The sequence below is a fragment of the Festucalex cinctus genome, chromosome 11 (assembly GCF_051991245.1).
Source record: "Festucalex cinctus isolate MCC-2025b chromosome 11, RoL_Fcin_1.0, whole genome shotgun sequence".
Taxonomy (NCBI): Eukaryota; Metazoa; Chordata; class Actinopteri; order Syngnathiformes; family Syngnathidae; genus Festucalex; species Festucalex cinctus.
The window spans coordinates 20214595-20226953 of NC_135421.1; the positions used below are offsets into that span (position 1 = coordinate 20214595).

At 37.6% G+C, this 12359-nt stretch overlaps 3 protein-coding genes across 5 annotated transcripts in view; all 3 read left to right on the forward strand.

The window, feature by feature from the left end:
* Positions 1-1992, forward strand: part of myo10l3 (myosin X, like 3) — a 56413-nt gene extending 54421 nt beyond the window's left edge. For all 3 annotated transcript variants that reach the window (XM_077536720.1, XM_077536721.1, XM_077536722.1), the window contains 2 exons: positions 30-221; positions 322-1992. In XM_077536720.1, coding sequence (XP_077392846.1) covers positions 30-221; positions 322-426 — 297 coding nt within the window. In that variant the 3' untranslated portion in view covers positions 427-1992. The remainder of the gene's footprint in view (positions 1-29; positions 222-321) is intronic.
* Positions 1993-2662: 670 nt separating this feature from the next.
* On the forward strand, positions 2663-7994 carry LOC144030614 (pituitary tumor-transforming gene 1 protein-interacting protein-like). Its single transcript, XM_077537056.1, has 7 exons — positions 2663-2833; positions 4006-4067; positions 4153-4261; positions 5250-5364; positions 6772-6837; positions 6933-6979; positions 7435-7994. Exons 1-7 carry the CDS (start codon positions 2749-2751, stop codon positions 7467-7469), a joined length of 519 nt encoding a protein of 172 aa, XP_077393182.1. The 5' UTR covers positions 2663-2748; the 3' UTR covers positions 7470-7994.
* A 944-nt stretch (positions 7995-8938) lies between these two features.
* LOC144030615 (small ubiquitin-related modifier 3-like) lies at positions 8939-11546 on the forward strand. The gene is made up of 4 exons (XM_077537057.1): positions 8939-9105; positions 9584-9712; positions 9791-9862; positions 11013-11546. The coding sequence occupies exons 1-4, from the start codon at positions 9085-9087 to the stop codon at positions 11076-11078; spliced, it is 288 nt and encodes a 95-aa protein (XP_077393183.1). The 5' UTR covers positions 8939-9084; the 3' UTR covers positions 11079-11546.
* Positions 11547-12359: the final 813 nt, after the last annotated feature.

A 12359-nucleotide genomic window follows, 5' to 3' on the forward strand; every position in this document is an offset into this window, starting at 1 on the left:
CGTCATATCTCGCGCATGATTGTGTACAGTGCAAAGAGGGAGGCTTCCCGCACGATCTTTGGTTGAGCGTGAGCGCTGAAAACGTGTCGGTGTACAAACGAGGAGAGCCCAAACCACTGGAGACCTTCCCTTACGAGCACATCATATTCTTCGGCGCTCCGCAGCCCTGCACGTACAAGATCACCGTGGATGAGAGGGAAATGTTCTTTGACACGCCACAGGTACTCACTTGCACAGTATACTGAGAAGAAATTCTGCCAAAAAAAAAAAAAAATGAAAAATTGCGATGTGAAGTCTGCGTTTTATGGATTTCATTTTCAGGTTGGTGAGATCACAAAGATCATGAAAGCCTACATCAACATGATCGTGAAGAAACGATGCAGCGTTAAGTCCGTGTCCAGCTACGGCAGCAACTGGATCAGATGATTTACGGGTCGAGGATCAAGTCCAGTACTGTGCTTCAACATATTGGGAGCAACCAACAAGAGGAACAAATCAGCGCAAAAAGAGTAATTGTGACAAGGAATCATCGAAGAAAAACAAAAACAAAAATTGCACCATTTGAAGCTTTGAATGTCGCTTGGAATATGTACACTGGTCCCTTTTCACATTATTTCGATTTTAGTTTAGATTTTAATAAGCAAGGTCAAGTTGGCGTACCAAACTATGTTTCATAATATACCGTAATTCCTCAAATAGTGACCCCTACCGGGAAAAAAAAATAAATAGTGCAGATGTTTTTTTTTAGGCTGATACCAATTCCGATATTTGGCAGGATAACGTTCTGATAACTGATTAATCTGATTATTAATTAAAAATTCAGTATAATAAACAAAATAACTATTTTTGTTAACTTTTGCAGCAATAAAATATGAATTACAGGCAGAACATGTAAAAAGAGCATATCAGATGATTTAATTGACTGGCCAATTAATCAGTTGGGCCCTAATATTAAAAAAAACAACAACAAAAACAAGCCCTGCTGCAAATAAAAATCCATAAGTAATTGATACCTTCCCTCAAAAACATAGATAACTGCCTATAATAACCACAAGATGGCGCCAAAGCAATACTTTTAAATCTCTCCTAGATGCCTGCCCCAATTTGCAGTTGCGTGATGAAGCACCTTTCTGGCCACTATATGAGGAAATACTGTTTGCAAATTATTATTATTTTTCTCTCAAGTGGACATTTCACTCCTTTAATGAATGTTCTCCTTGAATGGAGATTCCCTCAGGTGCATGTGCGTATGTAACTGGGACAGCTTGCCTTACTGACAGCTATTTTGGACTCATCACTTGACTTGTTCTCATGCAGCCGTGGCCTTTAACTTCGTCCCGAGTATGAAAGAAGCAAGTGCGGCGAACCGATGATTGAGATAACCACTGCACTTTTGCCAAGACACTAATTGCAGAATTAGCCTAAAACGGTAGCTTCAGTGTGTATGTGCGTGGATACTAAAAGTGTTGCTAGTGTGTTTTTTAGGCCACGTGGAGGAGGGTGGGGTATTTATTTATTTGCAGTATGGATGGATTTGAAAATAATCTCAGCTGCAGTTTTGCCTGTATGATCGAAATACATTCGGGCACACATGGCATTCGTGGGAAAATACGTACATAAGCTGTTAATGTGCTCAATTGTGTGCCTTGTAGTTAAGCAATTGTCTGATATTAAAACTTGCCCTCCTTATATGCCAGTCAGATCACAGCTTACATGCCATTCCTAATAATAAGAAGGATGGTGATGATGATGATAGCAATCCAAACATATAGATTGAACTTAGTATACACCTCACATCCTTCGTCATCCTCCTCTGTCATAGTGGTGCAGATCTGGTCAGCTGCCGGCGGCCACACCAGACTCTTGATGGACGTTGCCATGAATGATGACTGTATCTTCACCTTATTGTTTTCCAGTAGAAGCAAATACAAAATCATTGAAAAAATGTTTTATATTAAAGATGCTTTAATAAATTATTGTATTTCAAACAGTTTCAATGAATGTTTTATTCTTGTCGTCCCCCCCTCTGTGCATCCCATACTAGACATGAACGAACTACCAGTACACCAAAATGTCTTCATTTGGAAATGAATGATAATTGTTATTCTTTACTGGGGTAGATTTTCGAATATGTATGACGAAAAATTTACAAAATTATAACCATGTACATTTTGAGAACAAGGTTGTTGGAGCTTTTTATTTTAAAAATGCAGTACAAAAAGATAAATCTACAGTATAAATATCCCAAATTGAAATAATTTGCATTTGTGGTCCAAAAAGAAGTTTGGAGAAAATGACATTTATGACGTTTGTTTTTTGTTTATCCTTTTAGTTTCAAAAGTGCCAAAAGACGCTTGATTTGAAATATCATTTAAATCCTGTTTTGATTTTCTTTCCATTCTTTATTAGAATACTCTTTTATTCAAAATAGGTCACGTTTTTCCTTTTGTTTTTAAATTAAACTAAGCCAAACAATATGTTAAAAGTTGCAACGTTGTCTGTGACACAACATGGAAGTTAACCGTGTTGAGCTAATGCTAACAAACGCCTCTATCCAAAATGATAGCGAAACCGAAGTCGTTTCGAAGCTTCGCAGCTCTTTGATGATGAAAAAAAAATAAAAAAAAACTCTTTGATGACCAATCAGGAAGTGACGTCACCCTTCCCTCTCTCTCACTCTGCCTAAACAGCGGCAACAGTTGGCAATCGTTATTTCCACGAGAATTTCACTCCTCCGTCGTCCACACAATGTGTGCCTCCTACGGCGTCTTTGTTTTCCTTTTGTTCGGCCTCGTCACCACCCAGGGACAAATAACGACCTCTCCTCCTGCCGGTGAGTTTCTGGACACACTTTCAACGCTTATTGCGCTTTTTTTGTGGGTCTCATGACAGCAGTGTAACGCCTTTTGGTCTGTTTGTTAGCTGGCTTTTGCTACAAATTCGCGGTCACGACAACAAGCGTTTTGTTTTAAAGTTAAACCAAGTGAAGTTAATGGTGAAACTGTTTTTTTTATTTATTGAATGCGACACTCTTAAAATCTTAGCTTAGGTTTAACAACTTAATACGACTAGTTTATAGTTTGAGCTTTAGACCTAATAATACTTTACTGTACAGTACATGGTGTTTGACAACGAACTGACCTAGTTGTGTTTCACAATTTTCAACCCTACCCATTAATCCTCCCCATGACTTCTTAAGTCATGTGACTCGTACTTTTTCACACTAGATAAAAAATAAATAAAAAAAACTTCTTTTTTTTTCCCGCTATAGAAAAATGTATGTAAAAAAACAAAAACACCAAAGTCTCTTGACTGGGTTCTACATTAAACATAGCCCAGGTTTATGATTAAATCAACATGTTATTGCTATTTACAGGTATCTATTGATTTTTATTTATTTATTTATTTTTTTAAATCCACTTAAAATGTTCAGTCATTATTGATCCTTTTCACTGCAAATTTGTTGTGAGTCAGGTTAAATCTTTCAATAAGGAATGGACTGAATGGACAAGAAACAGCCCACAAAATGTCAAATATTGATTATACGGAGACAGTGCTGGTTCTGGTAAGGCCACCACAATATGGCCTAAAAAGTCTGATAGCAGGCAAATATAGCCTAGGTGGCAATGGCCACATCACAATACATCAAAGCAATCTCCAGATAGCCATTGAAATATGCCCATTTGTGCCAGTTGGCATATGGCAGCATATCATAGCAGACAGACAGTATGCACATTCGGCGTAAAAATGGTGTAAATCAAGATTATCAGGAAAAGCCTACTAGTACATCTGAAATATATTGGGAAATCAGTTGCAACTGAAGCAACTGTACTCAAGTTGGAAGGAATTATGAACAGTTCAAAATAGCAGCCACAGTATAAGCCTAAAACCTTCGGGCTACGGCTAGTAAGCAAAACAAACACACACAAAAAAAACCAGGAAAAGCCTACTAGAACATCTGAACTTCAAATGCTCGTTTTATTTCTTTTGTTGTTTTTGTGTCAGTTGCAGTGTCGTGTGCCTCCAAGTCCAACAGCAGCTGTGCGCAATGTCTGCAGGATGCATCTGTAAGTATGTACTCGATGTACCAATACTGCGTGTTCATGTTTGTGTTACTGCAGACATGTTGAATATTTGCATACTGTATTGCAGTGTTTGTGGTGCGCTCCCAACAAGCAGTGCCTGGACTACCCCGCGAAGAACATCCTGCCCCCGAAAAGCGTGTGTCCCCTCAGTGATGCCAGATGGGGCCTGTGCTGGGGTAAGACACGCCACCGGAAGGATTAACATGCGGGTTCTTGACATGTGAAATATTTTGTCAACAGGCTGAGGCATTATTGTACTGTTAACTGCCATGCATGTGTGGAAACAGGTAACCATTGTCATAGGTCCGTTTTTCCTTATGGGATGAATGGGATTGGAAATTGTTTTTATATTTTTAATTGCTGCTGTTAATCTTTATTCGCTATTGCCATTATTTTCATGTTATTTTCTATTTATATTTGATACCTTTTCAATGTTTTTTAATATTATTTGTTGCATTTCCCCCCCTTACATTTGCATGATTTTTTTTTTCATTTTTAAGTTACAATTTGTTTAAATTTTTACTTTTGTTTTTATTTTACTTTTAGTATTTTTAAATGTTTTATTGTATTTGTGTTTCTCTTGCTGTTTCTTGTCATTATTTTTAATAGCTATTTTATAACATTTAATTACATTTTTATTAGCATTTTTATTATTTATATTTACTGAATTTTTTTATTCTTGATCATTTTTTAAATGTTAATGTATTTATTTCTTTTTACAGTCTTGTTCTTTGTATTTTGTAATATTAATTACATTAAAAGTGTATTTTTTTTTTTTTATTGATTTGTATTAACTTGACATTTTTAATGTTGCTATATAGATTACGTTTTATTTGTCTATTACATTTACTTTTTGTAATTGTCTTATATTTTATTTGTTTTATTGTAGTTACTGATTTGTTTACATTTATTGTTTAATTTTTTTAATTAGATAATATAATTTCATATGAACTTTTTTGTTTTGTTTTACAGTTTTCTTACATTCATTGTTCAATTACATTTAATTAGCATTTTTAGATTGCATTATCAATTTTATTCCTTTTTTAATTACTTTATCTCTTAAAAAAAATTTCATAATTTGATTAGATTTACGCCAAAACGGAGTTGGATTTGAGCGACTCATAGTCACGTATGCTGCGAAATAATTTTGCGTTTGCGTTGTAGTCAACTTCGAGACGCTGATGATCACGCTGGGTGTGCTGTGTGGCGTTTTGCTGCTGGCCGTCCTCGTGTGCTGCCTGTGCTGCTGCTGCCGCCGCCGCCGGCGTCAGCGAGTCAGGTGAGTCATGTGACCGCAGCTGGGAGGGGGGTACACAATGGTTTGTTATTTGTCGAGGCTGATACGGCCCGTCTCCAAAGGCCCCGCTGTAATCTACTCGCTTTTCTTCACACTTATCAAACACGAGTGGCTAAACATTTTTTTTCACGTTCATAGAAAAGGACGCTTTTGACATTCTTCAACTTGGATTGTTTTTGTTTGTTTTTTATCTTTAGTTATGAACAAGTAGACATGTGGCAGTGAATTTCACAACCAGGAGCAGATAGTAGGGATGTAACGATATCCAAACCTCACAATAAAGGGACACCTTATTTATTTAGCCATTTTTGGCAGTCAAACATTAATATTTTGCCTATAAAAAAATTGATATTTTCATTATTTTTCATGTCCAATTAGTACCTTTAAAAAGACATTTTGCAACTTGCTGTCGACTGAAAATTACATCACAAGGGCTCAGGTAACCAATCACAGCTCAGCTTGTGAATGTCACATGACCAAACCTAGAAAACAGGTGAGCTGTGATTGGTTACCTGAGCCCTTGTCATGCCATTTTCAATCGACAGCAAGTTGCAAAATGTGTTTTTAAAGTTACTAATTGTATGTGAAAAATAATGAAAGTATCAAATTAATTATAGACATAATATTAACTTTTTATTGCTATAATGGGCTAAATAAGTGAAGTATCCCTTTAAACAAAAGAGCAATACATCCGCTAGCTTAGTGTTAGCACAAGTTGCAAAACAGACTTACGGAAACTAGCATCAATGTCAATCCTTCAAGCAGCAAAATAATTAACAGAAAATGATGCAACAACACATGATAGTATAACATTTTTTTTTTTAAATGAGAATATAGAATTTACAAAGGGCTAACGTGAAAAAACATGGTTTCATCTTGTTTAACATCACTTGCTAGAATAATGAAGCCTTCCCCACGCGTTGCCCCCTGGTGGCTGCTGACTAGCTACTGGTTCGCTGACCTGATCAGGTTTTATTTAATCGTGGCTGACAAAATTGTGATGACAATTAAAATTTGATTATTTTTGCTGCCCAAACTCATCGGCAATATATATATATTATTACGGATTACTGATTAGTAGGTGTGAAACACGCTGCTTTTGCGTATTATACTACCCCCTGGTGGCCATGGTGTACACAACAGATTGAGAACAAGGTCAATGAGTGCTGAAGCATGAAATCATGATTTCAAACTGTTTTATTATTTACATTTTTATTCATTTATGTTACTGCTGATAAACAACAATACTGTAAAAATGATATTTTTCTTATTGTAGAACACATTTCTTTTTTTTTTTTTTTTTTTTAAAGGACAGTGGGTTGCAAATGTTCCGGGTTTCAATCAATTATTAACCCCAAAACACGACACTTTTGCAATCTTATCTTGTAGTGACGACGATGAAGATGTAAGGGCCATGCAGCAAACCCGTGCGAGGAACGCCCGTCAGAAAGAAAGGTAAATAAATGTCCATTTAACTAAATACATACGCTTCTGTATCTGTACGAGTAAAGCCTGTTTGTCACTTTGGTGTTTTGTTTCTGTCGCCACAGGAGGATGGAAATGCAGCAGAGGCATGACAAAATACGACAGAAATATGGTCAGCCCCATTTGGTTTCTCATATTTGTTCCTTCTTGAGTACATTAGCTCGGAGGCCATTGAGTGAGCGGACAAGAAAATGAATGGATGGACGGTTATACAAAACATACATTTAAAATAATGTATTTTTATTTATTTATTTATTTTTTAATTAGAAAAATACAAATAAAGTGGACCAACATGTAAAAAAAAAAAAACTATTGAAAAGCATTAAACAATTTACATGAAAATAACAGTAGACATAAAACACATAGTTCCAATTTAATAGAAATGTTTGTCCTTCTAAGTGGTGTCAGTTTGACCCCCAACATAAAAAAAAAGTAAGAAATGTTCAAGGGAAAGACAAGCGGGTTTGAAAATAACGGCATTCAACAAGCCTGCAGTGCCCTCTTCTGGTGTAAAGTGATAAGCAAAACACAAAAACTTGGCATTCATTGTGTGCTTTTTCTTTCCAGGTCTTAATCCCTACTTGCGCATGGACGACAAGTAAATGCCTTACCTCTGCAATTGAGTTACTCCACTGCAAAGTAGCAGTTGTCGTATCTGAAGTGAGGAGGCATCTATGCAGGTGGAGAATGTTCCGCTCCAATTTAACATGAAGATGGAGTTGTATGTTAAACTGTGATCTTTTACTTTGATTGTATTTGTTTACCAAAAAAAAAAAAAAAAAAAGTTTACGATGTTGATATATATTCTTGCTATTTTGAATTTTATCTTTTTTTGCCTTACTTCACTTATTTTAGACCACTGCACTATTATCTAATTTAACACAGTTCAGCAAGAAATGGCAACTTGTATTTGAAATGACAGTATTGTTCACATTGCTCATGTTTGTACTGTATGAATCCTGTGGCGTTGTAACACGTAAATAATACGTGTTGATAAATGTTTGTGGTGTTCGGCAACTTCATGTTTGAAGAGCGCAATTGAGATGTTGCATAATGTTCCACACCTGAGTTTGTTTATACCCAATGTTATTACTTGAGTGAAAATAAAATCACAAATTCATCTCGCACTGCTCTGAATCTTCAGCATGCTGCATTTTCATAAGCTAGCCACGCGGATGCTCAACTTCACATAAGGAAATTGAGTTAATGTGTTCTCTTTTACCACACTTTCACTTGTTCTTGTCTATACCACCAGACCAAAAAGATTTAAACACCCACACTTTTCTTGTTTGCAACATTCAACGCCTAAACTTTCCCCTCAGTTTTACAAATGAACAAGTACACCCACACTTTTCCAGAAAAAAAGTAACTTTTACTTGCTTAATTGAAAGAGTTCTACTTCCACAATTTTCCTGATTAAAAGTATCCGTACCATGATGTTTTGACACCAATTATTTAAAAAAAAATACATTTTACAGCCCACATTTTTTTTAACTCCCCATTTTAGGAGGAAATTAACCCAAAAATGTTGTTTACAATAAAATGTTCTATGCACCCCTAATAGTCTAAAGTAGTCTTCTGATAATAATCCACCCTTCATCACGCAGAGGGGGCGGCCATTTTGCCACTTGCAGTTGACTGAAAATGACACCACATTTGCTCACGACCAATTACAGCGCAGAATGTGAGTGTAACATGACCAAACTAAAAAACAAACAAACAGGTACGCCATGATTGGTCGTTACCCGAGCCGACCAACTGTGATGTCATTTTCAGTCGACCGTAGGTGACAAAATGGCCACCCGAGATAGAAGAAAACTGGTAGATTTTGCTGCTTATCATATTCCACAAACAAAATTAGTCAGAATAGCGTGTTTAGACGAACGGTCTGCATAAAACATTGACAAAAGGTTTCAACACCCATAATTTTCCCAATTCGCCACCCATCCCGCTCAGTGTAACAGAACTAGTCATTCATTCTAGCCACCTCTCGGCCACGCGCAAATCCCCGCGCGCGCTCCCGCGACTAGAAGCCCGCCCACCGATCGTATCACGTGACGCCCCGCGATCGAATTACAGTTTAAATTACGGTGCGCACGCCTGCCGCGCACGAAACGACCAAGACGGCGGATAGACTGCGGACGCCTCGCCGCGGCTGAATTAACGGTCGGTCTCCTCCTTCGATTCACGCGTACCTACCGCCTCGCACGGGCCAGAATGTCGGAGGAAAAGCCAAAGGTGAGTTCGCAGCCCTGCCAGTTTGTTTGAGAACCGCTGGGGGCTAAGATAACGGTCAGCTAATTGGCTAGCATGGGATGCTAATGCTAAGCTAGCGTCGCTTCCACGGCTGCGTCCGGGTGGCGCATCTGAGCTGGGAAGGGAGGCAGCAGGCGCTAAAACAAAGGTTGGCAGATTTTGTCTAAATGGGCAACATTTGACACATTTTATTAGCAGAACTCAGTCATAATGAAAATTCTATGAGGATATTTCCGGCTCTGAGCGACGTTCCGCTTGATAAAAACGCAATAGCCCGCTCCTTTCGTTTGCGCCATTGTGGCTTTCTGCGCCAGTTCCAACACGGGTTAGCTGAACATGCTAACCGATGGGTTAGCATGGCCAGCTGGAAAGACCGACTCACCCTCACCTCGCTATTTCGCTCATCTTTTACCGCACAGGTGTACCTGACGAACTTGTGTTGTGTCTTACGTGTATGCAGGAAGGAGTGAAGACGGAAAACGACCACGTTAACCTGAAAGTGGCCGGTCAAGATGGCTCGGTGGTCCAGTTCAAAATCAAGAGGCACACTGCTCTCAGCAAACTCATGAAGGCGTACTGTGAACGGCAGGTAACGTGCGACTCTTGGTGCTGTTGACCAATTTTGTGTTGTGCTCACATCCTGAAGTGATTTCTGTCTTTTGCACAGGGACTGTCGATTGGTCAGATAAGGTTTAGGTTTGATGGGCAGCCAATAAATGAGAAGGACACACCTTCAGAGGTTGGTCACCCACATCCTTAATTTTATTCCATACTGATAATAATGCAATACAGCAATCTTTCACAGGTTATATGCCAAAAACTGCAGTGAAAAGCATCATTGCACAAATATAGGATGCCATTCCTAAAAATAAATTTTTCATTGTTTTAAGCTTGAAATTGCCCTGCCATACACCCGGATTTTAAAGTCTGTCTACTTACCAATACAGTTCATCGCATTGATGAAGTCCAGATCCAGATTGTTCATCTATCGCTCTAAAAACAGTTGGATCAAAAGTAACCAAATCAAAATTTGATCGATCCACTTTCTGGGTCAATTTGATCCAACTTTCTCGGTTGTTTTATAGAAAATGACCCAATTTTTTTTAATTTTTTTTATTTTTTTATTTTAAACGCAAGTCAAGGATCTGACCAATATTTCTGAGTTTTTTTATGTTGGCAGACACGTGTCTTGAATCAAAGTTGGGTCAAATCAACCCAAGTAGATGATCGGTCCATTTTTTGACCCATAGTTGGGTTATTTTTGACCCGACTGTTTTTAGAGTGTGTGAATACTGATACAGACAGAATACTGATCGTGGTAACTAACAGTCGACTTGAAACCTTTGCCAGATTTTCAGCAATCATTTCTACATTACTAGGAAATCATTACGTCACTTCGCTGGGGAGTTATTTTTAGAACATGTATGCAGGTTACTCGTGGTCCTTGGGGGGGTGGCTGGGTATCCACGTCCAACACATTGACACCTGGTTTTGAGTTTTCAATAAATGTATTGTAACATTTTTTTTGTCATGTGGAAGGAGAGTACTATGGATGTAAGGTGTTTTTTTTTTTTTTTTTTTTTTTTTTTTTAAACACAATTTTGCAGTTTCATAAATGCAGATGGAGATTGGACACCTTTTTAGCATACTGGGTCTTCATGTTAAGCGTAAACTAATATCACTTTGCAGTGTATATTCTCTTTTATCGTTATTGAGACTTGGCTGACACTGTTTCAATATGCATCATCACATTTTTTTTGTCATAAATGCAGGAGGCTTCTAACATGGCATCATGAGGAAGCTAAAACAGTTGTGGAGTTAATGTTTGGGTGCTGAAGTGTAACGAGTTGTGCAATGAATGAATGTGATGTTTCGTTTGTGTCATACAGTTGGAAATGGAAGACGAAGACACTATCGACGTGTTCCAGCAACAAACTGGAGGAGATAATTCTTAAGTGGAGAGACTCCTCTTCGGGGGATGCCTCAGCATCATTGTTTTTCATGTTGTAATTGTTTATTGGTTCCTATTTTTGCCCACTTTTTTGCCTTTTTTGTTTAACTTTTTTTTTGTCTTTTACCCCCATTTTGCTGCCAGGCTTTCACCACAAGCGGTTTTTACCATTGTGCGACTCGAGATGATGCTAAGTGGTTTATTTAAAACGAAGACCATTTGTATGTCTTTATGACAAAATTGCATAATTTCCTCACCCCCTTATTTGCTGTGTGGTTGGGGTAGCTGTATTCACAATTATTTGTATCCCACGTTTGCAGAGAAAGATGCGTATGAATGATGTAGCTCTAGACTGTATGTGACGTCTTGCTCGGAGCAGATTGAGCTGAATGATTTAAAAAGTCAGTCACGTCATGTTACTGGACCAAAAAGAAAAACAAAACAAACGCTAAATAAAGTGTTCTTTTTATTATGTTTTGGCTTCTGTCATTTGCACTTAAGTTTTTTTTTCTTCCAGACCCAATTGAGTTGGATAAACGTGCGGTTTTATTTAACCGCTATGAGGTTACTCGTGTTTGTAGCGTTAAATAAAATGAGCAGTATTTTTTTTTATTATTTTTTTAAACACCCACCATGCCATTAAGTTTGGTAACATTCAAAAAAGTAAAAATACATACGTTAGCCAAGTACAGTACAGTATTTACCTTGGAAGTTGGAGACTACAGTGCAATATATCGTACTACACTAGAGGTCAGCATTGTCTAACTCCTGAATAACCGTTTGAGCAGAGCCAGTCCGGAGTATCTTTTTACCCTCACGGCAAAATTGCTGAAATCGTTTTTGACTTGCTGTCACTATAAAACAATGACTTGGGTTATTATGCTATCAGGCTAACGGTATGTGCTTTGGATGTTAAATACAGCTACTCAACTTTATACAAACTAATTACAAATTAAATAAAACAAGCATTGTTGTATACAAAGTGCTGTACATGGAACATAAATCGTTCATGCAGTAAAGAAAAAAGTAAAGCTGAGTAAAACCAGAACAAAACCATTTTGAGTATACAAATAAAGTTTACATCAACAGTAACTTATTGTTACAATCGAAACTGGAGGAGTCACAGAAAGGCATGCGAGTGCACATTTTCAAAAGTCAGTCATGGATAAAATGTACATTTTGCCCTTCAGCTCGTTTAGAGAGCAACGAATTGTGCAGAAACTCAAAATGCAGAATGTCGAGGTTACAATGCATTTTAGGTTATAGCTTTATAACCAAACTTTAG